The sequence below is a fragment of the Acanthochromis polyacanthus genome, chromosome 13 (assembly GCF_021347895.1).
Source record: "Acanthochromis polyacanthus isolate Apoly-LR-REF ecotype Palm Island chromosome 13, KAUST_Apoly_ChrSc, whole genome shotgun sequence".
NCBI classification, from domain to species: Eukaryota; Metazoa; Chordata; class Actinopteri; family Pomacentridae; genus Acanthochromis; species Acanthochromis polyacanthus.
This window is the reverse complement of record NC_067125.1, coordinates 7,953,446-7,979,438: the sequence shown is the minus strand read 5'-3', so window position 1 is coordinate 7,979,438 and position 25,993 is coordinate 7,953,446. Positions and strand designations below refer to the sequence as shown.

Below are 25,993 nucleotides of genomic sequence, written 5' to 3'. Positions count from 1 at the left end.
CCCTGCCCACACCTGTCAGTTAAACCAGTCAAATCTGTGTCTGTGGGACTGAATGTTCAACATGCAGGCTGAAGACAGGTGCTTCCTGCTAAAACAAGACAAATTCATCTATTCCCCCGAGGTCTACTGATGTGATTTTCCTTTTTGTAAAATTATCTATTGAAGTTTGAGTTGTTCTGTTGGTTTTATTCTTGTTGCTAAGACTCCATTAAGAACTTTTTCATTTCCCAAGCTCTAAATGTCCTTCGTAATCTTTTGCAAATACATTTTATGTGCAGATTATAAAGCGGTGTTCAATAAATTGCATCAGTGCCGTGTGCTTAGTATAAATATTTACATGACCACATTTTTTTTTCTTCTCTGCTCTCGGTTGCCTCCAGCCACAATCGTGACAAATTTTTTAAAAATCAAACCAAAAAAAAACCCATTTTTTCCCATTAACTTCTGCATTAATTGTTTTGTAAACAATACATACTTGATGAGACTTTGTAAGTTTGTGCTTATTGTTCATCCACAAACTTTCATTTCATTGTCAGACTCTTTTCAACACACTGAATGGTGCTTGGTTATCTTTGTAAAAGGAAAAATCTTGATATGTATACTTCACATTTAGTCTGAATTGAGCTGGTTTGCATCCATTCTACCTCAGTCTCTTTGTGTTGTCACCCCTCCAATTCCACCTCAACTCGTTTTTCATCTCCTCCAGTCCCGACTATAAACTAGACCAACCATTTAGTTGCTATGATCTGCACATATGACCCTCTACTTTCTATCATATACACCTCCTTCCGTTTTTCTAAGAATCTCTCTCTTAGAAACACATCTTTGCCTCCTATTACTACTCTATGTGTGCACTTTCTGTTGCTCAGCCAGCCAGTCCCTCCATCCCTCACCTTGTAGGCAGATGGCGATGCAGAAGTCCACCACCCAGCTGACCAGAGCCATGAGGAGTCCCAGCAGGATGAGGAAGATCCAGTCCTCCCCGACCCGTGAGATCAGGAACTTCTGACAGCGAACCGTGCAGACTAGAGGGGCGGCAGGAGGACAACAGAACACGTTAGGACCACAAGAACTGCATTACACACAGTCTGGCACTGACGTTTGGAAAATGCAAACAGTATTTATTCCACTTTATCCAGTAACAACAGCTGAGCTTCCATCCAGCAGCTTTAAAAATACTGAGCAGAAGTAAACATGCTGTCTGTTCAGTAATGCATCTAATCCTGTGTAAAGCATTCCTAACAAATGGTGAGTGGTTTAACTAAATGGTCTAAATTAAATATTTATAGACGCCACCCACTGAGATTGACAACAAAGAAACCACTGGATTGATTTGTGTAAAATGAAAAATTTGTTCCCTAAAATATTCCAAAAGGTTCCTGGTTAAAACAACAACAACAACAAAAAAAAACACGTTTGATATCGATTATGTTGCAAAAATATAGAGATAAAGTTCTGAAATTGTTCATTTAAAATTTCTCTTGTGGAGACATTTTAATGACAGTAAACATATTTTTACATGTTGATCTGACCTTAAAGACCACACTATGCTGGGAACATTAAAAGCATACCAGCTAATAACCATTTCTTTTATCTGTATTAGTAGTTAAAATGTGCACTATTACTTTTGCTGACCTTCCTAGAACTTTAAAGCTACACATCAGTTTATTTCTAGGACATTAGAGCAAACCATGAAACTATATATAAAAAAAAACCTTATAAAAAACCTTGGTCAAACCACTACTAGTTAAATTATTTTTGTTTTTTCATTTCTTTCAACACCTGGACAAAATAATCAAAACAAGGCACAACACCACTAAGTAAAATAAAAATGTTACTACTTTCAATATTTGAATACCACTTGATTTTTAATAGAAGAAGTGTGTATCAATTGCAGAAATCAGAATCCGCCAAACAACAGTTTGGAATTTATAAACACAGATTTTTATAGTTTCCCAAGCTGGGATGGAAACTCAGCAAGAGGCCAATTGCCAGAAACGTTACATGAACTCAGAAAAAACCTGCCTGTCCCTCTTACCAATGACAGCCAGGGAGTGTAGAAAGCAGGTCTGTCTCCCAAAAAAATGACATTTCTGGACAACCAAACCGCAATCTGCTGGATTTAATTTGTTTGTGACCTATCATATATGTCTCAAATCAACGTACGTTTGCCATTTATTTATGTGCTTTATTGTCGCCCCTTTTCTACTAGACAATCATATTCATACAGGGTTTTGGTCGTTACCTTGGTAACCCAGAATATGGAGGAGAAGCTTCAAATTTGCTGTGAAAGTCGTATGTTACCAAATATTTTCCTAAATCGAGGTGGTTTTAAACATAACCAGGATTCTGACAAGTAGTTCCAGTTGTGAAAAGGATGCATTCCTACATCTAACCATGTTGTTTGGATGCCAAATCCCAACTGAACAAAAACTGAAAGCAAAACTTAAACCTAAGACTAATGTTCCCACCTTAGTCTCCTCAGTGAAAGTCCTGTTGCTACTTTCTGCCTCAATCCTCTCCTAACACCTCCTTACATGGATTTTGTGGCTTTCATTGCCCTAGTGTTACTCTTTGGTCAGAAAATACCTTTCTTTCAAACAAAAATGAGAATGCAGTTTAGCTGTATAGCAGTGTAATTACTGGGGGATGGGTTTGCCAGCAGAGGTTACGGCAAAACACCGTGTTACAACAGAAACTGACTGATTGTGTCATTACCTTATGTTAAGAATATATTAACCTATAACTCAATGGAGCAAGAGGCTGAGGACAAAACCAATTACACTGATCAATGTATATTTAATGCACAGCACAGAAGTCACATCAAATGGAGGCACTACAAAGCACAACGCACACACACTCACGAGTACAAGACAATCAGATGTGCTATACTCACCTAGAAGCAACGGCAAACTCAAACTCATGGCTAATATAGTATATAACACTCATTATGAGACATGCATACACTGTTCCTGATTATGACTAATTGCTGGAACCAAACATGGATTTGATGGTGACTCGTTAGGATGTACACGCACGCACCATCATCACAATGCCTCTCGTTCGCACACACACACACACACACACACACACACACACACACACACACACACACTCCCCTCCTTCTTCCAGGCCCGTCCTCATTTCCCTTTTCTCCTCTGTGAGGAAATGGCACTTGGGAGCAGCAGGGTGCCCCTCACACCGACCCCCCTCATAAACACTTGTTTCTGTCTCTGCTTCGATGTTAATCTGCAGCGAGTAGAACAAATGTTTTTGTAACGCTCCAAACACTGTCACTGCCTCATCGTTTCTTTCAGCTTGCTGCATTTCAATGTGATCAAGAATACCACTTCACACTTTTGTATTTGAAGCCCTCACATTTATTTCTTTCTTTTGTAGCAGAATAAAAACGGAAGTGTAGTTATTCTGTCTATGATTCCTGCCTTTGACATTTCTTTTAAAAGTGTCTTTCATCTATCACAGGAATCTGTCAATACGGTAGAAATAAAAAACTGAAGCATTTGATTTCTTTATATCTCCACAGTATTTGCTCTATAGTAATTTGCACGATGAAACAAGCTTAAATACATTTTTTAAACCTGTGAACTCAAAAATGCACAAACGTTGTAGAAGCTATCAGCTATTCTTCAAGGAAAGCAGACGGTGTAAATGTATGGCATCTACTCGTCCTGATTTAGCTTCTGGTGTTCAGTTAAATGCATGTGTTTGGAAAGCAGATGCTTCTAGATATTATATAAGTATTGGCATTTTTGCGATAACTGGAAACAAGTATTATAAAAATCAAGCTCTGAGAAGTTGCTGAACATTCTGAAGGCCTGTAGAGTCATGTATTATTGGCTGTTTGGGATTTACAGTGTACAACAAAACACACTCTTAAATACACACTTTTTATTATATTTTATAATATTTAGTATGCTGCCTTTGTCCCAATTTTTGCTGAATGATTCAATCCTCCTGGGAATGGACGATACGAGCCTTGAAGAAATCTATGCAGAGACCATCTGTTCTTTGCTGCAGGGGTTTTGTTGTTCCGCTTTCCACTTTAAAATGCCCCAAAGGTGTTCTATCGGATTCAAGGCCAAAGTTTACTTTTTTTTTTCTTTGAAAACTCTTGTTAGATTGCTACAGCGTGTTTGGGATCATGGTGATGTTGGAGAATTCCTCCCCCGTCAACCCTTTTGACAATGGCGACTATGGTTGCATGGAGTATTTGGGTTTTCAAAGTTGCATTTGTCAATAAATGTCATCAGCCCGACCCTGTAAGCACTCAAGCTGCCTCATATCACAACACTCCCACTGCAGCAGTACTGATCAGGTCCATGCCCAAAATGCTCAACCCCATCTGATCTAAACCAGTTCATTTGGGTTTCCTCTGACATTGAAAAACATACTGTCAGTGTTGTAACGTCATCTCAGAAGTCTTTGTCATGGTGCCCAATGCTAACGAAATCCCTACAGTGGTCTCTGCCTCCAACACGGAACTGCTTTTACTACAAGTGATACCTCCTGGTCGCTACAGTATTAAACAGAAAGAAACCCGGTACTACAGCTAATCTAAAACACATTTCCTGACAGGCAACATTTTTCGCCTTTTGAACATAGTGGAGCTGCAGTACATCCTATTCTCTCAAGACAACATTTTAGAGTGTGCTCTACTGGAGCTTTACAACAAGGTTTCTGACCACCTACAGAACATTACAGAACAGCTTGCATGCAGAAATGCATTCTTGTGCATTGCAAAGCTAGTCAGTTGTCAAACACATACATACAACTGATTTTTACAACTTCAATGTACTTGAGGTCTGTATCATCTAGAAAAGCGGTATGGGCTTGGGACGGGTACTGGCAGTTATATTACAAAATTTGAGTTGGATTGAGGCAGAAAGACTTGATCTTGCCAAACCCAGTCTTCGTGCACTGTTTCACATGTTATTTGAGCACCACTGAAACACCGACTTTGACAGATGATTCTTCTGCCAGACCAGAATCACTCAGAAGTTAGTTTTTCAGCATAACCCAGGCTAACACTGACAAAGGTGTGGTGTTCACAGAATCTTTTATAATCATGTTCATACATTGTAGTTGCAGCTATGTACATCCTATGTACATTGGAGCCTGTATTTTCATGTAGTCTATAATCTTTTAGTTTTCATTTAAAAATTAAATATCCTACACTCATGCTTGGAAATATTATAATGATGGAAAAAGAGACTTTCTAGTTCATTTACCATTTTAGTGCACAGGAGGAACACAGTTTTGTATGTATCGCAGCTGGTTTTACTTTGAAAATCCAGTACTATAGGTGTGGACTTATAGATTTAAGTGCTAGATGGTGAATATCAGCTGCAGTGTCCCATCACCCACTAGTTTGACTTCATGGTACCAAATCCTTGTACCCCATCTTTTTTCCAAAACCATTTTGTTAATTTTAGAATTTCATTTTCCTGTAGTTCAGCTGCAGTGGTCAACGAGTAGGAACAACCAAAAACCATCACTAAATCATAAAAACAAATATATTTTTCAAAGTCGAGGTGCGGCCGACATCGCTGTTTGACTGACAGACGAGGTGAGGAGAGAATGAGACAGACAGCACGAGAGAGAGGGCAGGAGGTGGATGAGAAATGCTGCAGGGATGGAAAGAAAAAATGCAAATCCACACATACATGCACATATTCCCCAATCAACACCTACAGGAGCTGTCTCACACACACATGCTGTTAAAAGCTGTGACAAACACTTCCAAAAACACACACACACACACTCGTCTTTCCTTTCCATCACAGACAGTGATGTGACAATTCTGAGAAACAGGCTTCGTACATGTGTATATTTAGATTTATGTGTTGTGTTCTGTGAGCATGTGTGTAAAAGTGTGTGTGTGTGTGTGTGTGTGTGTGTGTGTGTGTGTGTGTGTGTGTGTGTGTGTGTGTGTGTGTGTGTGTGTGTGTGTGTGTGTGTGTGTGTGTGTGTGTGTGTGTGTGTGTGTGTGTGTGTGTGTGTGTGTGTGCGCGCTTGTGCGTCATCTCACCCACGGGCCGTCTGTGTTCTTGGACCCCTTCTGTCATCCAGACACTAGTGAGTGTAAATGAGTGCAAGTGTGTGTGTTTGTGTCTGAGAGCATGCATGTGCACACACATGATCTCTCTGTATTTCTAAACACAGAGAGTGTGCGTGTGGCCGTGCATGTGTGTCTCCTGCAGCAAGTGTAATCTTGTCTTTTTGGAAATGTAATTTAGTTAGCTCTGTGTGTGCTGGTATTGCTTAATAGCTTTTTCTGCAGTGTGCATGCTAGCATGTGCACACACATACACTCGGCAGACTGGTGGCTGACTTTATTCTTCGTGGCATGCAATAAGCAGCATGCTAGCTCCCAATCACTTCCACTGCCTTCTGACTCACCCCCTGCACCACTCTCCCCATTCATCCCTCCCCTGCCCTCCATCTCCTCGCTGCTTCCTACTAATCACATTCAACCTCTGATCGCCTCCTCTCCCTCTCAGGCCTTATCTGCTGCCCTGCACTCCTCCTTTCCACACTCATTTCTTTCTTTGCAGCCTCACCTCTCTCTCCCTCTGTATATTCATTTTCATTCTTGGTTGCCCACTTGCTCGCTTTTCTCCTTAACAGGAGACATAATGCCCACATACCTGCTGAGACTAATTTGGGTTGCCTTGGATACACAGCGCATCTACAGTACTTCCTTCGGTGTGTGTATGTGTGTGTGTGTTTATTTTGTTTAGATTTTTTTGGACTGAAGTCTAACATAAGATTTTTAATGCTGCTTAAAAAAAATAAAAGGGACACTATAGAAAATTCTGCATTCTAAGCATTAGCACATGAAAGATTCATGCTTTAAAAAAGATGCAGACGTGTGGTTTCATATTGGTAAAGGTCCAGCTTTTTCCGGTGCAAATAATCAGGATAGTTTGTTCAACTTTGAGTGCGTGGTAAGCATCCCTGTCTTTCAAACTCAACATCAGCAAGTTTGCAACACAGGCTGTAATAAATTTTAAGATTCAAGTCCAAGCAAAGATAACCCTGCTGCCTTCCTCAGACTTAAAGCTCCTCCAAGGCCTTCAAGATTTTATACAACAGCTTTCACAGGCTGACCAACACATTTTAATTTAATTAGAAGATTTTTTTTCCCTCAGAGGACAGGGTTATATAAAATGTATAAAGTGTGGGAAGTCTCCTTGCAAAAAAAGAGGATTGTGTTCTCTTTAATTATTACTTTGCGCATTCTAATGACTTATTTGTACCCTGGAATTAATTAATTTTACTCTTGAATTATTGATTTGTTTGCACACAAATTAAATAACAGTCATGGGAGAGAAAAAAAACATTTGATCTTCCTTTGAAACAGTGCCTACAGATAAAAGTGGCTTACTCAAAGAAATTACATAAAGAAAATTAGATTCTGTCTTCATTATCAATTTAAATAATAGTAAAACAAACAGATTAGTCACATAGAAATGGCAGTACAACTACCACGGCTTAAAATCCATCAAATTCGAATCAGGTGCCGGTGATTAGAATCTCCTTAGAGACTGACAGAAGGAAATTGTCTTATTTAAACCCTTGATACCCAGAGTCTGCTGTTGTCTTTGCTGTGTAAGTGTCATTATGTAATGCTCAAAAGAGCTCTCTAAAGCCTTTAGGAAAAAAAGCTGTGGATATCTAGAAGTCTGATGAGGGATTTGTAAACATCTTCAAATGATCTAAAATTAAATCATCTCGCTGTAGGAAAACCATCCACAAATGAGGTTCGTCTGGGACTGGACGGCCCACAAAATTCAGCTCAGTTTGATCCAAAAAGAATCTCCAAGTATCCCGAGTTTCATCACAGAATCTGCAGGAAACGCTGCAGGTGTTGGTTTAAAAGTGCTGCATCTACAATCAAACAGAAATTGTACAAATTTAACCTACAGGGTGCCAGGAAAAAAATCTTTGCTGTCCATAAAGACAGAATATTAAAAGAAAACTACAGTTTGCCAGTGAACTTTCAGGCAAAGAGCAGGACTTTTGAAATAATGTGCTCTGGACAGATAAGGCAAAGACAGAGTTGTCTGGCCAGAATTACAGAGTGTTTGTTGCAGACCAAAGACAGATTTTCAGTAGAACCTCACACCAACTGTAAAGCACAGTCAGCTATGAATTCTGGATCAAATTAGAACAGAGAAATACAGTGGTTGAAAAAAGTTTTCAGACACCCCATGCACTTGTGAAATATAGCATTAAGAATACTCTTAGGTCTTCAAGTGCAATTTTTTTTAGTACAGTCACAGCCAAAATACTAAACAAATCGCAGAAGAATATTCTAACAACCATTTCCCATCATTGTTATTGAAAAAGCAATATTTCCTTCTGGTGGTGTTCAAATGCATCACTTTTTTTTAACATCTAATGCTGACTGGAGCTATGCCAGCAGTCCCCAAACATCATGGACGAGTTACAGTGATGCTCCTGCAAACTGGTCCGAGCCAACCAGCTGCTCATCAACTGCAGTTGCAGGGTTTGTGAGTGCTTTAAAAAGCGTCAAACGCTGCCCCTGTGTCTCATTTACATGAGCTGGTCCGTGACCTGACAACTTTAACACTGTTTTGCACAGCGTAGCACAGTGTTAGCATCTCATGCATTTTAATCACATTTGAGTCATCTGATGTTCCTGAAAATGTACAGTATACTCGGTGATATTTGGCAAAACCTTGAAAGGCGATCTGGACGGAAAAATATGCTGCTGACATGACAAAAAAGATTTTTACTAAAACATTATCAGTTCTATTTGTCTAAATTTCTTTCTGAAACGGTACATTTTCACCAAGAATAACATGTTAATAAGAATAATATGTTAATTGGGTTTTTCCTGGCTGTGAAAAGGTCTTTGGGGGCAACAACACGCTACAGGAAGAATGATCAGTCTGCATACAGAAAAGGCAATAAGACTCAGAGTATTTGGCAGAAATGAATGCATTTTCCTGTTATTTCTGACCATGTAATAATCATGAATGTCTATTATGCTTGAGTATTTGTTTTGATTCTAAACTATTCTTCTGATGGTGCTTGTTTTCCTTTGGTGTTGGCTCAAACCTCTGAGTCAAATCCTGGTTCATATTCTATTGTATTTTACAAAAGTAACAGGCAAACATGTAATTTCTGGCCACCTGGATGAGAAAGTCTTCACTTCAGAAACACATTATTAAGTTTTTTATGCAAAAGACAATTCTAGCTTGAGTCCAGAAATGCTTTCATTAACAGTATTGTTCATCTGACCTTGTATGATTTTTAAAAATCACCTTTTCGTCATCACTTCTGTGAGCAGAGCCAGGCTCCTCAGTGGTATGCTGATGGCAACCAAAGCTGGGTACTATTGCTGAAAATGTAGCATCTCAGTTTAAAAATTTGACTCCTGCTGCACTCCCTAAGAAGATCACTCCTACACAACTGCCGAAAATTTCTAATAAGAATAGAATTTTCTTATGGGAATGATCTCTCAAAACAGCACCGATCATTTCTGTCATTTATTTATCTATACCCACCACCTCAAATAAGACTAACAAACTAACATGTCTGTAATATTTGATAAATGTACAGTATCAGTAAACCAATACATTGACCAAGCTCTAGTGTGATTTAGCTGAAAATGAGGGCAGGCAGCATCTAGAATGACATCTTTGATGAAAACCACAACCGGTGCAGATTTCCTGATACCGCTCTGACATAAAACCCAATTATTCAAATCAACCACTCATTTGTTATGCAAGGTGGCAGCTATATATGGGTGTAAAGGGTAAAACAGCCTACCATTAAGGTCTTAATTCTGCTCAGTCATGGCACTGAGGCGTGTTTTCGTTTTGTGTGTATGTGCCCCCACATTCATTATGCAGTTTGATGCGTAAGGGGGAGATTCAATTAGAAATGCCTGGCTGTGTTTAAGACCACCGGCTTAATTAGATTAGAATTAATACAGATACAAAATTTGACCATTCAGCTCTTCTACTTTTTAAACAGCAACTCTGGAAGATAGAGGGAGAGGCATGGTACAGTAGGAATTATACTGCAAGTACGGTGTAGAACAAAGAGATAACCGAAAGACTTTTCAAGGCGGTTTTTCTAACTTCTTCCACTGCAGCTGATATTCAGTGTCCAAACTCCATACTTTGACTGCTTTCACTGCAAAACTTCCACTTCTTTTAATACCTGTCTTCAGTTTTACTTAGTAAGGTGTCTAAGCAAAAGTCTAGAGATTTCCAAACGGACCACCCATCTCCTGTCTCACCATTACATCAGCGAACCTACCAGCAGGCTGTTGCATCACCCGCAACTTCAAGAGTAGCTTAGCTAAAATGTAGAAAATCATCCCTCAATAACTGCTGCCACGGCAGGATAGTTTGAAATATGAAATAGATTAATAACAGAGCCTGAAGATTTTTTCTCCATAGAGTCACAGAGAAGTCTGTAGACTGTGCACCTGAACATTTATGGCTTTAACTTATACTCTGTAGTCATGATTCTGCATAGATGAGGGCGTCAAAGTGATTTTATGCTGCTTTCGCTTTATCTGATTTGACACTGGTTAGCACTGGTTGCTTGTAGCATAAACATGCAACTGCTTCAGTGTCAGCTACAGCAGAATATTTGAAATAAATGTAAAACTTTTTGGAGCAGTTTGGGTTTGAAGTCTACAGTTTTCATCAAGTTCGCTCAGAAAAGCTGCACTGCACATTAAAAGTGTAAAATTGTTGAGTAACAGTTATAAATTGACACTCAACTTCAATTCAAATTTATATTGTTACACTGATAGGAACGCAGCGGAGTTAAATGACGATTAGCGTTTGTCTGTTAGCAACATTACTCAAAGATTGACAGATGGATTTGGATGAAATTTTCAGGGAAGGTCAAAAAAGACACAAGGACCAAGTGATTAGATTTTGGCAGTGATGCAGCTTATAGTCTGGATCCACTGATTTGTTAAAGATTTCTTTATCATTGAGAAACAGCAGAATGGCGTCACTGTAACCATGACAACAAGTGAATGCTACATTAGCTGCCTGATGATTGTGATCCTACTACAAATCCCCCACTGTGGACTTATCAGGACTTATCCCACAGGAATGATACATGGAGCAGTTAATTGTGGGGGTGTTTCTGAGTCCCATCAATTCCTGTCGCCTGCTACATATTTAGGTCACATGATTCTTTATCTGTACATAACGTACACATGCATAACACACGTCTGTGCTCAGCGCAAGGTCATTTTGTTTGTGGGTACATCTATATTAAATGGACACATTCTATGTTTCTGTTATTTCTGATCATCAATAAATAATAAACAAATGCTGCATTTCCAAAAAAATAAATAAATACTGCATTCCTAACAAGGTCATATGGGGGAATGAACAGCCTTGGCAGAGTACTGCGCTCTCTGAGTGCTTTTCTAATTTTGTTTTGTGTTCTTCAGAACAGATTCACTAGTGCCATAAAAACCATGAAGTTAGTCACACTTATCTTATTACAATGCAACGTTCTGCTGGGACACTATGGTTTCTGGTATTCATGTGGATGTCACTTTGTACACAAACACAAAACCTTGTTGCAGATCTGCCATACCACTTCATGGTACTTGTATTCCCAATAATATGTGCTGCCATGCCACCAAAACTGCTCAGGAACAGCTCGAGGAACATGACCAAGTGCTCAAGGTGTCAATGTGGTCTCCAAACATACCAGATTCAAACCCTAACAGCCACAAGATGTGCTGGAAAATACCTGACAAGATCCACAAAAGCTATAATCTGCAGCTCACAGCACATAAATGATCTGCTGCTAACGTCTGAGTGCCAGATACAACAGAACCCCTCAAAGGTTCTGTGTCCATTGCCCAGTTGGTCAGAACAGTTGCGATGCCAGCACATTTTTACTATTCATGCAACCTGTCACCTTAATTTTCAGTTTTAAATGTCTGTGGGTCGCCTCATATTTAGTGGGGGTTGGAGTATACCTGACAAAACAGCCAAAACTGGCTCAGTGGGTAACCTGAAAGGAATTTAGGAGCTTTCACACCGACTTACTTCAATAAGCCAAAACACTGCGACAACTCATACATGAAGTAAATAGTGTGGACTGTCTTGTAACAGCAGCACACATCAAGGTCCCAAACACATCTGACAGTAAATGTACTGTTGGATCTTGTAGTCAGTGTGCTGGATCGAGGAGAAATGAGCAGGTGTAAAGAGGTGAGTGACTTTGACAGAGCCAAATAGTTACTGCCAGTCAATTCAGCCTAGACCGGCATTCCCAGTCAGCAATAGTGGGTACCTATTGGGAGCAGTCCTTTGTGCAGGAACAAGTCTGATCTGTGGTGGCTCCGATTCACAAATTACAGGACTTGGAGAATCTGCTAAGGCCTTGAGGACAGGTATCACAGAGGTCCTATAGTGGTGCTGCAGAGCCGATGAATCCACAGGTCAGAGCTCTTTTGACAGCTTACAAAACACCAACTGTATATTGGACAGGTTGTCAGAGCATTATCCTCCAATAGATTTCTATCTGTGAACTATGCATCTTCATTTTTTGAAGCAGCTTGTACTTTTGCGCTATAGGTTTATGTATGGGTAAGTAACAGGATACAAGAAAATGAGAGCCTCCTCTGTTTTGGATTCTCATTTTTTTAAAATTCCCAGCACAGTTGTATCACCTTGAGTAAATCAACCAATCTCTCCCAGTGAAATGAACTGATTTTGGAAAAGAGCCGATTGTGCGGCTGCGGACTGAAGGCAAAGAAAAGGCAGCGCAATGGAAAATAAACTAAAAGAGTAAAAAATAAATACTAGCAGGACAAATTGGCCCCGTAAGACAAAAAAAGAAACATTGTTAGAGGTGTAAAAAAGAAAAAAGACAAAAAAAATATCAACAATGAATCTGTAAATCTGGTATTTATTATGGCCATCTCCATTCTCTTAGGACGCTCAAACTGCAGCATCTCCTCGTTGCTCTCTCCTCCCTGCCTCCTCATTCATTAATCTATCCATCCATTCCTCCTCTGCTCCTTCTTTCATGTTGATGTGTTCTCTATGCTAATGAGATGTAAAAGGAGGTGATGTTTATGTAAATGTTCTGTAACAGCCTCGGCGTCAGTCCCAGGCGAGGAGGCAAAGCGTCTTGTCTCGCACTCAATCACTCGTCGAGTAACGACGGTTGTGGCACCCGTCTTATGGCTGCAGTACAATGTCTGCTTAATGAGGTGTAATGGTGTAGCTGCACAAACACATCCACGCACACAAACACAAACAGGCCAGCACAAATCACCAAAGTTATTATGCAAAGCAGCCCTGGTATCTCACTTTAATCACTTCCAGAGAGTTATGATGTTTAACATTTCTTTAGGGAGGAACATTGAAATCCACATGCTCAAGTGGGATGTTTTTCTGCATTTAAAGCAGTGCAGGATAAAGAAGAGAAATTCCTTGCTCTTAATGTCTTTGCTATAGATGTATAGCTGTTTCTTAGAAGCAAATGAGGTTTCTGTTTTGGGTCAGGTGAGCGGGGATGTGAACTTGCTGAACCCCTTAAGTTCAAGGCTGAGTTTGATGTCCTTACTATACTCTGACAGCAAATGCCTGTTTATGAGCTGCTGTAAGTGCTTCGGTGGCTACACTACACATGTTTATTGATCAAATTCTCTTTATACTTACATAGAAACTATTACTAGCTCTGTTTTAAGTGAGATAATTGCATTAACAAGGGATGGAACTCTTTGGCAAAAAAGAAGCATGTAATGACCAAGATAAGCAGTGCTTGAGATGCTCTGCAAAGTTTGGAGTGGCCCAGTTACCACACATTAACAATATGTCATCAGCTGCAGACAGAGAGGGTAGACTTTGTTTAATGTTTATTGAATGTGAATGTATGTGTACTACAAGTCTATATCTTATAACAAATGTTGTCAATAAATCCAAGGGCTTACTTTTCTCCGAACCAGAAAGCGTATAAATGTGAACTAGCCAGTAGCAACAAGCTGTTTGCTGCAATAAATGTAAGAGAAGAGAACTCTACATCAACATACCATCCTCAAAACACAAATGAGGGAACATCTTCTGATAGAATGCTCTTGAATCCTTCAACAGAAACTTCTAGGATCAAATCCATCAAAACCCATTCATGCAGCTCATGCTGACCAAAGACGTTTCATGTTGGTTTAGACTCTGTATAACTACAGCTACTGACAGTCTGGGATGCCTGAAAATTGCCTGAGATAAAACATTTGATAAGACATTAGAGTTGGACCTTAACAAGTCTGGGAAAATGACCAACTTGGATCTGGATTTAAAATGTTACCGAACCGTAAACACACATACGCTGCAGAGAGCTGGCAAGCCAATCCTCCTTTTCCTCTTTGTCATCATCTTCTCAATTTGTATGTACTCAAGTGTAATGGTCGTAGATCAGTCTAGCAAGAAATACTGGCATCAGCATGTGAGTGACGACCAGGAATCTTTTAATCCATCACTTTATAGCAGACGGTTTCTGTCTCTGGTTGATGGCCTGCAGCTCTGGATCTGTCTCACCACTGTGTCTTCTCTAATAACTCTAAGTGAGCCAGAGCTCGGAAACCTCCCTTACAAGTATAAAGGAAGCACTTTTCATCTTTAGCCGAACACATCCACATTCAACGATCAATACCATGGTCCTAACATCATCCTCAGTGAATGCATTAGGGTCGGAGGGCAAGTTTTTTTCCCCCCTCTTTCTCCTCTTTCCAGGAATCACTGTTGCTCCATCTTCTTTGGAACCAATAACACCAACCACTTTCACCCGGCTCTCTTGCTTTCTGCAGGTTTGACCCCTAACATTGCTGTCATGGCAACCTTCTCCCCTGGAACCAATGGTTTAAAAGGAATCCATAATGAGATAGAAGGCGAACAGCACAAATCGATTGAGTGCATTTAGAATATTCATATTTGAAAAAGTTTAATTTTACTATTGTATGTTGATGTCTCTACTATAAATGCACTGGTTTTCTGATGATGATGCAGTTTGTCATTTATGTTTGGAAAGGAAATTCTTGACTTTTAGATGAGACATCATTGGCACTAAGGTTTAAAAATTTGGGGTCGCATAGAAATGTCTTTATTTTTGAAACAAAAGCAGTTTTTTCAATGAAGACAACATTAAATGAATGATAAATCCAGTCTAGATATTGTTAATGTGGTAAATGAATATTCTAGCTGTAAACGGCTGATTTTTAATGGAATATCTCCATAGGGGTACAGAGGGACATTTCCAGCAACCATCACTCCTGTGTTCTAATGCTACATTGTGTTAGCTAATGGTGTTGAAAGGCTCACTGATGATTACAAAACCATTGTGCAGTTATGTTAGCACATGAATAAAAGTGTGAGTTTCCATGGAAAACATGAAATTGCCTGGGTGACCCTAAACTTTTCAATCACTGTAAATGACAAATTGTCCTCAACTGATCTCAGCTAGTAAAATACAGAATAAAAAAAATACAAAAATAAAACAACAATACACTTCATCAGCAGCAACAAGAAAACTGTTCAAAGGAATGATTAAAAGTTGCACTTCGTAACACACATGCTCCCTCCCTGACTCTCAACAGTCTACCATGTCCTTTGATATTTACTCGGCCAAGGAACGCAGCAGAGTTATGTGACGATCAGCGTCTGTTTGTCGGTCTTTTAGTCTGTTAGTCTGTCTGTGCGTAACATTATTCAAAAATGGACTAACAGATGTGGATGAAATTTTCAGGGAAGGTCAGAAATGACACAAGGACCAAGTGATTAGATTTTGGCAGTGATGCAGCTTATAGTCTGGATCCACAGATTTGTTAAAGATTTCTGTGTCACTGATGTCTGCACCGCGTCACTGTAACCATGACAACAAGTGAACACTACATCAGCTGCCTGTTGACGATCCTACTACAAATCCACCGCTGCGGACTTATCCATTGGAAATGATATAATGACGGAGCAGCCTTGGTGAAGTACCGTGCTCTCTGAGTGTTTGTCTTGTTGAGTTTACTACGAGTGACACACCATCAACCAGTGAGTAAGTATTTTGGTTTAGTTGCACCATCAACATCTGACAAGAACAGTACGACGAAAAGTTTGCCTCTGATGAGGAGGCTTTAAAGCTTCCAATAAACATTGCCATATGTGAGGCGCTTCTGTGACAGTTTCTAAATAAAATAAACAGCAATGAACTAAGACACGTGTTTACACAATATTTTAAAAAGCCTCAAAGTGAAAGTCGGTGTTTGAACTAATGACTGGATGCGTCTGTTGTTTCGTTCTCAGCAAAGCAACAGTCAAACAGTGGCGATGATGACTGCGATGATGAACAAAATTAGCCCCGCATCAGCACTGAGACCGGGATGAGGTGACTGAGAAAGCGGTGACATGATTTCTCCAGTGGCGACACACACCCTGGACACACACACACACACACACCGAGCCAAGACGGGCAGATGGTGGCACTGATGATCACAATAACAGTCCATCAACTTAAGTGTGGGTGAGTAAGTTTGTGTGCATGCGTCTTAAATGCATTAGGGAAATGTGTTCGCATGTGCTTGTGTGTGTGTGTGTGTGTGTGTGTGTGTGTGTGTGTGTGTGTGTGTGTGTGTGTGTGTGTGTGTGTGTGTGTGTGTGTGTGTGTGTGTGTGTGTGTGTGTGTGTGTGTGTGTGTGTGTGTGTGTGTAGCCCGATCACACAGGGGAGAGGTAAGTCGTTTCATTTCCTGGATGAAAGCCTGGTGAAGCAAAAGCCAAGGGACCTGCTGCTGACTCTCTGCAGTGCTTTCCTCTTCCTCTCTCATCTGCCTCTCTCATTCTGTCTCCATTTATTTTATCTGTCCACTCTCTAGACCTTCGCCATCAACTCCCCCTCTATCTCTTTCTTCTAATTCTCCTTTACCCTCCTCTCTCTCCTACACATCTTCCTCTCGCTGCCCCCCTCCTACGTTAGGTTTTCCACCTCCTTCTCCTTCAAATCATCATTCCATCTCTGCCGTTCACTTCTCGTACTCTCTCTTTAGCTATAGTTTGCACCCCCCTTCCCTCGTCTCCACACACACACACACACACACACACGTACACACACACAAACCACCCGTGCTCTGCCGCTGCCGAGTCAGCACTTCCGTTCTGCAGTCCTCTGCAGACAAACAAGTGTGCTGATTTACACTTTTACACCCTGCCGTAACCAATTTCAGGGCATTTCCACTGCACATACTCCACCTTTGCAATTCTACAAACTGACAGCATACAGTATACACATACATGTACTGTAAATGCATACATTCATACATATGGAAGCAGAGAAATGAAGCAGGCACACCATTAATCTTAAGAAAAAGTATTACAATTTGAAAGTGAACACAAAAAACAGAGACACAGAGCTAATGAAAAAAGGACGCGCGTGTGTGTGTGTGTGTGTGTGTGTGGGGCAATGGCACATTTGTCTGTTCTTAAGCAGCAGAAGGAAGGGAGACATTGATCATCATGCTTGTCTGCAGCTTGCACCGCCTAATCAGAACCATTCATCTCCTGCATCACACACACTCTCACACACTCACGCACACAAAACACACAACTAAACTAAGATGTTCAGAGCTCTTTATTACTTTTCATTAGGGCTCGAGGCTAGCTGTAATAAAGCCAGGCTGGGAGAGTTAGTCTTTTTTGGCACAGAGACACACAGCGGAATAGGAATAATATGCGCATTGCGATATTTTTCATGTTGGCTGTTGATTAATATGAAGCCACAAGGTGAGCATGTGTATTCTTACATGTGTGTGGTAGTGGGTGCTATTTTTGCAAACCATACGACATTTTCAACTGATGACGGCATTAAGACATGGCAAAGCGAGGGAGACTATTCTCAAGCGTTTGATAATGTTGCAGCAACACTTAATGACCACGTATTAAAGATTAATGATGGAGTAGTAATGCAGCTGCATTTGACGTAGCACGGTTGAGGGTGAGGTTGAGGGGTAGTTGGTAGTTGAGGGGGCAGACCGGGAATGATGCATTTCTTTGTTTGCTTGTTTACCAGATATAAAGTCCTGGGCTGGAGGTTCCAGAACATACGGGTACCCTGACCCTGGAGGACAAACAGACCATATAACACAGTTAAACACAAGCACCATCCCACGCTGTGTGTGTGTGTGTGTGTGTGTGTGTGTGTGTGTGTGTGTGTGTGTGTGTGTGTGTGTGTGTGTGTGTGTGTGTGTGCGCGTGTGCATTGGCTTTACCTCGTAACCCGTCTTTCATTTAAAACAGGTTTCTTTTCCGTCAAAGAATAAAGACAAAGCTCCCTTTATCCATTTTTCTACATAACATTATTAGTTTGTGATTGATGTGGGTGCTGCGCAAACGCAGCAGCGCGACAAATGAACAAGCAGCGGAGGAACGAGGGGAAGAGAGACGCAGGAATGATGGGAGAATGCAAAACCCGAGACTGAGAAGGATACGTGTTGGAAGAGCGGTGATGAGACGAGGACGAGGAGGAGAGGGGAGGGGTGGAGATAAGGAGTGAAAAACAAGATGGCAAATGAGAGAACAGAGGGAGAAGAAGAAATAAAAAGCAGACAGTGTATTAAGAAGAGTTGGTAATGAATGATTTTGACTTCATGGCTGATCAAATGAGGAGAACATATACAAATATCAACATATACAAACAACTGCCACTGGGTAAGATTTGTTTTTTAAATTGACTGTTTGCTAAACCAAACCCACCAACGGTGACTGTGCAATCACAGTTAAGCATCCGCTGCAAGGCAGTCATTTAAAGCTGAGGTCGTTCAATTCAAACAGTTCAGTGCGGCTTTGATTAGTACAATAAAGTAGAAATATCACAAGAATCTGATGCCAAAATTCTGAAAACGTGGCAATACTCGTTTTGTTTTTATAGTTCCCAAAGTACAGGAAGTATCCTGGATGCCAAATGCTCCTCAAACAACACCTGAGACTCATCTACATAGTTCAAAGACTGCCAAAGCTGCTTCAGCTTTACACCAATCAGCCACAACACTTAAACCAATGACATGAGGATTGAAAAATTATCTGCCTGCCCTGACTGATTATCTGATCCAATATTCATTATTGTTGGGGTTTTATGGTGTTTTGTTTTTTATTTATCCTGATAAAAATAAGTTTATTTAAAAATGTGCATCTTTGGCTCTGATGAAGTCTTCTTTGTCATCAGTGTGTGGTCTCAAGTAATATCCTGCCCACAGCACTGTCTGGTCTGCCATTGCAAACACTTAAGGATAAACGTTGAAAACTTATCTTATAACAAGTAAATAAATGAAGGCTATTTCAGCAACATTTTGTGTTGAAGTTGCTTATTTTAAATTTAGAAAGACTTTCATTTTGTATATGGGATCTCCTTGGTTACTAATGATCTGGTATTGGCCCCTGGGAAAAAAAAAATGTTGCTCGAGCACCACAACTCACGAACCACTCAGGAAAGGCTCAAGGAGGACAACAAAGAGCTCAAGGTGTCTCCAAAAACACGGTCTCCAAATTCACCAGATCCCAATCTGATTGAGCGCCTGTGGGATGCATCGGAACCGACTCGATCCACAGAGGCCTCAGATGGCAACCTACAAGACCCAAAGGATCCTCTACTGATGTATCAGTACCAGACACCACAGGACACCTCCAGAGGTCCAGTGTTTGCCCTGATGGGTCACAGCTGGCAGCACTAGGTAGATCTACACAATATTAGGCAGGTCATTCTTAGGTAGTGGCTGATCTGTGGATATTAACCTGTTGTTGACATAATTATGTTCTGAAATGTTACAAATTACATTAAAAATGATTGCCTGCACAGTGCTGCTTCTGTTGAAGCAATAATCCACAAACGTTGTTCATAAATCTAGTGTTAGCTTGTTTAGGCTAACATAGCCATAACTCATGACGTCGTCGTCTTCTGCTGATGGTTTATGTCGCATCAGAATGGGTCTGATGACAACCTAAATTAGGTTTAATCCCATAATTTAAGCTGGCAGCTGGCTGTAACTGTAGCTAGCTACTATAATTACTGAGTCTTGAAATGCATTCATTATTTCCATTTCATAACTCTGGTATTGAATCTGGCATCAGAAATAGTAGAAATTCAGTGGTAATGTTCGCAACTGCTCGTAAAATGTCAGGAGTCAATATCACATTAATCATTCCAGACAAGCACAAATAGATGATATTCTGTTTTTAGATTAAATGTGAGCAAGACCAAAGGGATCCCAAGAACATTAGAACAGCAAAAGCTCATTGAGATAACACTATTTTTTAATGCTATATGCATCTCCCACAGCAATCTCATCTTTCAAAAAAATGATAAAAAGACACAAAGTGTCCTGCTTTCATCAAAGTCTGGATACAAACCTGCAAAGTATGGACAAATACGTGTGTGGTGGATCGGCCCTGGGCTCACGGATGATTAGAGAGTAATAACTCAGAACATGGGGCTCAGATGGATGCAGAGAGACTAACACACACACACACACTTCAGATTATACCCAGTAGAGAGGAGGGGGAGGTGATGGATTGCCAACCAAAGGGGAAGTGAAGAAAGCTTAGTGGTAAGAAAGAATGCAGGAGAAGAGGAGGAGAAGTCAGAGAAGTGGAGAAGGAGTAAGAGGAGGGAAGGAGGAGCTGAGAAAGAAGGAAAACAGGTTGAGAAAAGGGAAAATGTGGTGAAGAGGGGTACAAAAGATAAAAGAGGAAGAGCAGAAATACAGGAAAAGAAGACAGATAGATAAAAGAAGAGAAGTGCATTATGAGAGGGAAAGGAAAGTGAAGAAGGATGGATTAGAATATAGCTAAGAGGAATCGAGGAAGAAGGTTTAGGGAGGAAGGGGTCAAGAAAACAGCAAAAACATAAAACCAGAGAGCAGAAAATCGAAAGACAAAAATATAAGAAAGATTCAGAGAAACTAAGAAAGTAGGACGTCAATTTCTCCGTGGCCTTTGGAGTTTAATAACCATCGATTTTACTGTGAGAAGGCGGCTCTAAAAACCAGATGTTGATATCACAATCCAAACATATTAAACTTAATGATGGCATTAATAAAACTTTGGCCTGTACGGTTCCAGATGCAGTAAAACCAGTCGTCAACACACCCTGAGCTTATTGATTCATACATCTACACTTGAAAACTGGTACCTCAGTGGATGAGTTCTCATCAAGTTACACTTAATGAGGAAATAAATCTGATTTTACTGTATCTAACGCTGCTATAAAAGTGTGCACAATGCAGTTTGATCTCTGCCTGCAATCAAGTAGGAAATCAACCATTAGAAATGAGAATTGGCTTCTGAGGAATTAATCAATGCTTTAAAACTCTGAGAATAAGTTTTTCTTTACCAGTTCGTTTTGCTGGAAGAGTGAATCATGCTCCATGCATCTTTCTTCCTGAATTTCCCCTGCTCTCTTCCATTTTTCACCCTTACTGTCTGGCATTTTTTTAAAAAAAATCCTTCAGCAGGTGGAGGAGAACTCAAACAGCGTTATTCTTTAAAACGGCTCCCTACCGATTTAGAAATTTGATGACTTTGGCAGCACAGGGAGGCCCTCAGTGGGAGTATCAGTGTTGGAAACGACAGATCACCACCTCTTAGTCTACTGTCAGGAGAAGACAGATAGCCAAAAGAGAACTTGCGTTAAAGTGCCGTCATGGAAAATGAATAATGTAGTCAGAATAGGTCTAGTGCAGCATGCAGAGTGACACCACAGCTATCAGTGGTGCTGTCAACTGTCAATCCATGATCCTGCTCCTGCCTTACCTATCACAACACTGCGTAACATGCATTGACGTTGGTACATTTGTCGTTAAACCCTTTCCTATTACTAGTTAGTAGGCAAGGCAGGAGAACTGATACTCCAGAATCAAGTCAATGCCAAAATTTGGAGCAAGTGACACTACTGGTTTTTTAGATGGTATAACAGGCACCAGAGGTTCCACAGATGTTGAGAGTACTGGTGACGCTGGACAACAACAGCAACATGTGAAACGGAAACAGTATGTTTTGATGCGGCAAGATCGGCTGCAACTTGATGGCCGACCACAGGAAGTGAACGTCTTGTTAAACTCCTTACATTGGTTGCTCTTATTTGTTTCCTTAAGCACTTTATGGTCTTGCACCACTTTGTATTTAACATGTTTATAGTGTATAAACCAGTAAGGGCCTCTGATGAGAGTTTGTCAGTTTTTCCAAAGTGCAGGACTAATACCTTAGGTGAGGCAGCTATTAAAAACTTGATGGTCCAAGCAGCTGCCTTAGGACTGAGAGCAGCTGGACATTTTTAAACAAACTTAAAACCTACGTCTTCATCCAAGTGCTTGATTAATCATAGTTCACAGACATTGGTTATTTTTCTCTTTTTTATTGTTTGTGTCCATTCTAATCTATTTTAAATGTAATCAATTCCATCTAGCTTCCATGTCTAGTATTTATGATTTCACTGATAACTTTTTAATCTTTTTATCTGTTCTTTGTTCCGTCTCATTATTGGCTCATCAACCATCTGGGCAGCACCTTGAACGGCACTAAACTTTACGAAAGAGCTGTACAAATAAAGTTTTTGATTGGTTAATTGTGGTATGAAAAGAGAAAAAAATGCTTATCTTATCAAAATCAGGCATTATAGTTTGTGAATTCCAACAGCTGCATCTTTTGCACATATATAGAGGTTTGAAACTTTATAACAATAATAATGATTACGCTGAAATACATTCATTTGATTTGGTAATGTTTGTTGAAGTTTTTGCTTGGTAGCAGTCCAATTTCATGAATTGTGACATCCCTAGCGGTTTTGAGTGCATGTTGCCACATATAAACTCACCAAGGAATTTATTGGGATCAAGAAACCTTTACTTTCAAAACAGCCTGTTACCATGGATTCCTCTCAGCATCGCTTTAAGATTCTGGCCCGTGTTGATGCGATCCCGCCATATACTCGTTGCACATTTCTATCTGTGCAGCCATGAGATAAATACAGATGATATGTTTACATTAAATGAGTTAAAACTAATGAGCTGATTCTAGTGGCTCAGGTGGGGGAGCAGGCTGTCTACCAAGCACAGCATTTACTGGTCCATTAGGAAAAACTGGTGAACCTTGACTAAAGTGGAGTACATTTAATAACTGAATATATCTAAAAACTAATATAATTGTCCAGGATGTTAAAAAAAAAAAGGCAACTAGTATGTGCCTGCTTTGCACCTGTGTTGACAAGCAACAACACTGGATACAACACAGTCCCACACAGTGCACCAGCTCTTATCCCACTGATGGAATTGAACTCCCCCGTTTGGCAGAGTTCCCGCTCTGGCTGAGCATTGGAAATACCGCAGGAGCCCTGATTTAGACATCTGGCACCTCGGGGCTGGTGTTTGAATATTAAATATGATGTCACCATCTTATTGCTCTGAGACAGTGCTGTTGTGGGTGCCATCTTGGCTCAAGCTGCTGTCCCTGAAGTGACAAAATCAATGTAAGCCAACACTGTGGCTAGCGACCATCCTCTGTGCTGACACACACATTGGACCTGCGCCACAACCTCTATAGTAAAAGCAATGGACAACAGCAGTCCAAGATCACCACACACACATACACACACACACACAATCAGCTCGAGTGGCACCGAATCAAATATTGATCAGTGGCCCAAGTCTCCTTGGTTACTTGATATATTAAAGAGAAAGTTCCCCGATAGTCTCTCTCTCCCTCAATCACACACACACCATTTACCACACAAGCAGTTTCACACTGTGTTTGGATGTGTCTGTGTGCTAGTTAGTTGTGTTACTTCCTGAACTTGGCTAGTAGCTGAATGCGAATGACGTCTGAACACCCCCACAATGCGTCAGCGTGGTGCCCAGCACCCTCACACACATGAGCGGGACACACAGGTGGCTTAAGTATACATTTAAAAAGCCTGTGTGTGTGTGTGTGTGTGTGTGTGTGCGTTTTGGCTGAGTGCATGTAAATGGCGGAGCGGCTTGTGTGCTTCAATCACTGGTCGCGTTAATGTTGCCCATTCACTGCACAAGCTGCTGATTTGGTAAATGCAGTCCATGTGGAAGTGAAGTGTGCCTCACACCATAATCCAATCACACAGCCTCTGGTACATTATAGACTTTTAAGTGTCTGGAGTGGCTGCAGGGTGAAATTATGAAAGATGCATGAGACTTTTATGGGGACATTTTAATATCAGTGGGTGCAGAAGTACATGTGAATGGGTAGTTCAGGTTAAAGGCACTGAACTCATGGAACAGTTCTTTCCATTGTCTCAGAGAGAGAGGGGTAGATAATCATGCTCGTCAAGACATCATCAAGTACCTTTTAGCTGTATGCGGTTATATTAAGGCATCATTATTTAGCATTTGCAGTTCATTTGGTGTGCACCGGTGGACATATAGAAAACTGTCCCTGGACTATTCTGACATTCAATAAGCTGTAAAAACATCATAGATGTCAGGTAACTTCTCGAGTTCTGTGAAGCTGGTTTTTCAATGATCTCCAAGCAGGTTTACAAACTTCCTTTTCCAAGAGAGATGATTTAAAAAAAAAAAAAAGAAAACATCTAAAGCATGAATTTCATTGCAGGTGTTGCAGCGTGGTGCAAATATTTTAAAGCAGCTTTGCCTGAACAGTGCATCAAAGCTGCATGACATGTAGGCCAAATCAGGAGTCAAATTACAGGAACTAACTTGTTGTTATATACCTCAAAGTATCTTTGGTGGATGTCTCTACCTCCACGTGCCACCTACAACTTACCAACATGACTGTTTGTTTAGTGGGTCATTCCAGGCAAACTCACCAAACCCTCCTAGTTCATTTCATGGATTTCATTTAAAAACTTAATTTATAAACTTCTGTTAGGTTCATGGGACTTTGCAAAACCCTACATCTGTATCATGATTTTATTAAGTTTGGCAATCTGAGCTAAATTTCATTATTTTCCTTCTAAGCTTCACCAATCCCTTATTTTCCACTGGATTGGATTGGAACTTGTAGAGAAGCTCCCTAACAGCACACAAATAATTTGCAGCATGTTGGCGTACACTGATAACACATCGTCTGTCCAAATGAAGAACTTTAATTTTTTTAAAAACGACCACCACAAGTTTTACTTTCTTGCAATCAAATTTTAATTTATTGCAAAATGAATTTAATTCTACCATATTGAGAAGTTACTTGATATTGTGCTGCTGCAAACTATCTATATGGTTTCATGGATGTTGAGTACAACTTTCAACAGTAGAACTTAAAAACTAAAAAAGTGTCTGAAGTTGAGTTTCAGGATTTAGCAACGTCCTGTGAACTTGATAGCAGTTTTTCTGTGGAGTTTTGCAATAAAAACTATGGCATGAACTGTAAGGGCGACTGGAGTTGGCATAGAGTGACCTGAATCAAAAGGTTTGTTCTCCATGATGAAACGCCAAGTCATTTTACGTGTCTGTGACCAACATGACTATTGATGAAGAGAGCAAGGGCAGGAGTGAGCCTTTCACTGGAAACACTACACCTGACAGCTGAAACGGAGTTACTTAACAAGATCCAGATAATCTGAGAAAGCAGCGGAAACAGGTTTGCCTTCACTCTTTATCTCCTTCTCAGTGTCTTTATGTAATACAGTCAATTAGTTTCTGTTGGTCTAGTGTTCACTGATCATTCTTGACCACTCTAGATCGCCTTTTGAAGGTTTTGGTCTTGTCTCAGTACCAAAGTTCTCCAGAAATCTAGCAAATATGAGCCATCCATATTGGCTACCGATGTATACTGTGCGTTTCAGGGTGCTGATTTAGGTCATGCAGTTCAGTGGATTGCATGTTTCACATTTTACTGTGGACATGCTGTGCAGTCTGGGATTCACACTGGTCTAGTTCTGGTCTCGACCCTTTGAAGTCTCAGTCTTGTCTCACTACACTCCAGTCTTGGTCA

General features: G+C 40.4%; 1 protein-coding gene across 12 annotated transcripts in view; it reads right to left on the bottom strand.

Moving 5' to 3' along the window:
• The window catches only part of clcn2c (chloride channel 2c), a 271,943-nt gene that overhangs the window by 104,341 nt on the left and 141,609 nt on the right, over positions 1-25,993 (bottom strand). For 9 of the 12 annotated variants that reach the window (XM_051957587.1, XM_022222236.2, XM_022222197.2 and 6 more), the window contains exons 3-4: positions 18,093-18,143; positions 894-1,025 (exon numbers count right to left, since the gene is read on the bottom strand). In XM_051957587.1, the coding sequence (XP_051813547.1) occupies positions 894-1,025; positions 18,093-18,143 (183 nt within the window). The remainder of the gene's footprint in view (positions 1-893; positions 1,026-18,092; positions 18,144-25,993) is intronic. The other 3 variants (XM_051957588.1, XM_022222218.2, XM_022222230.2) reach the window with 1 other exon arrangement.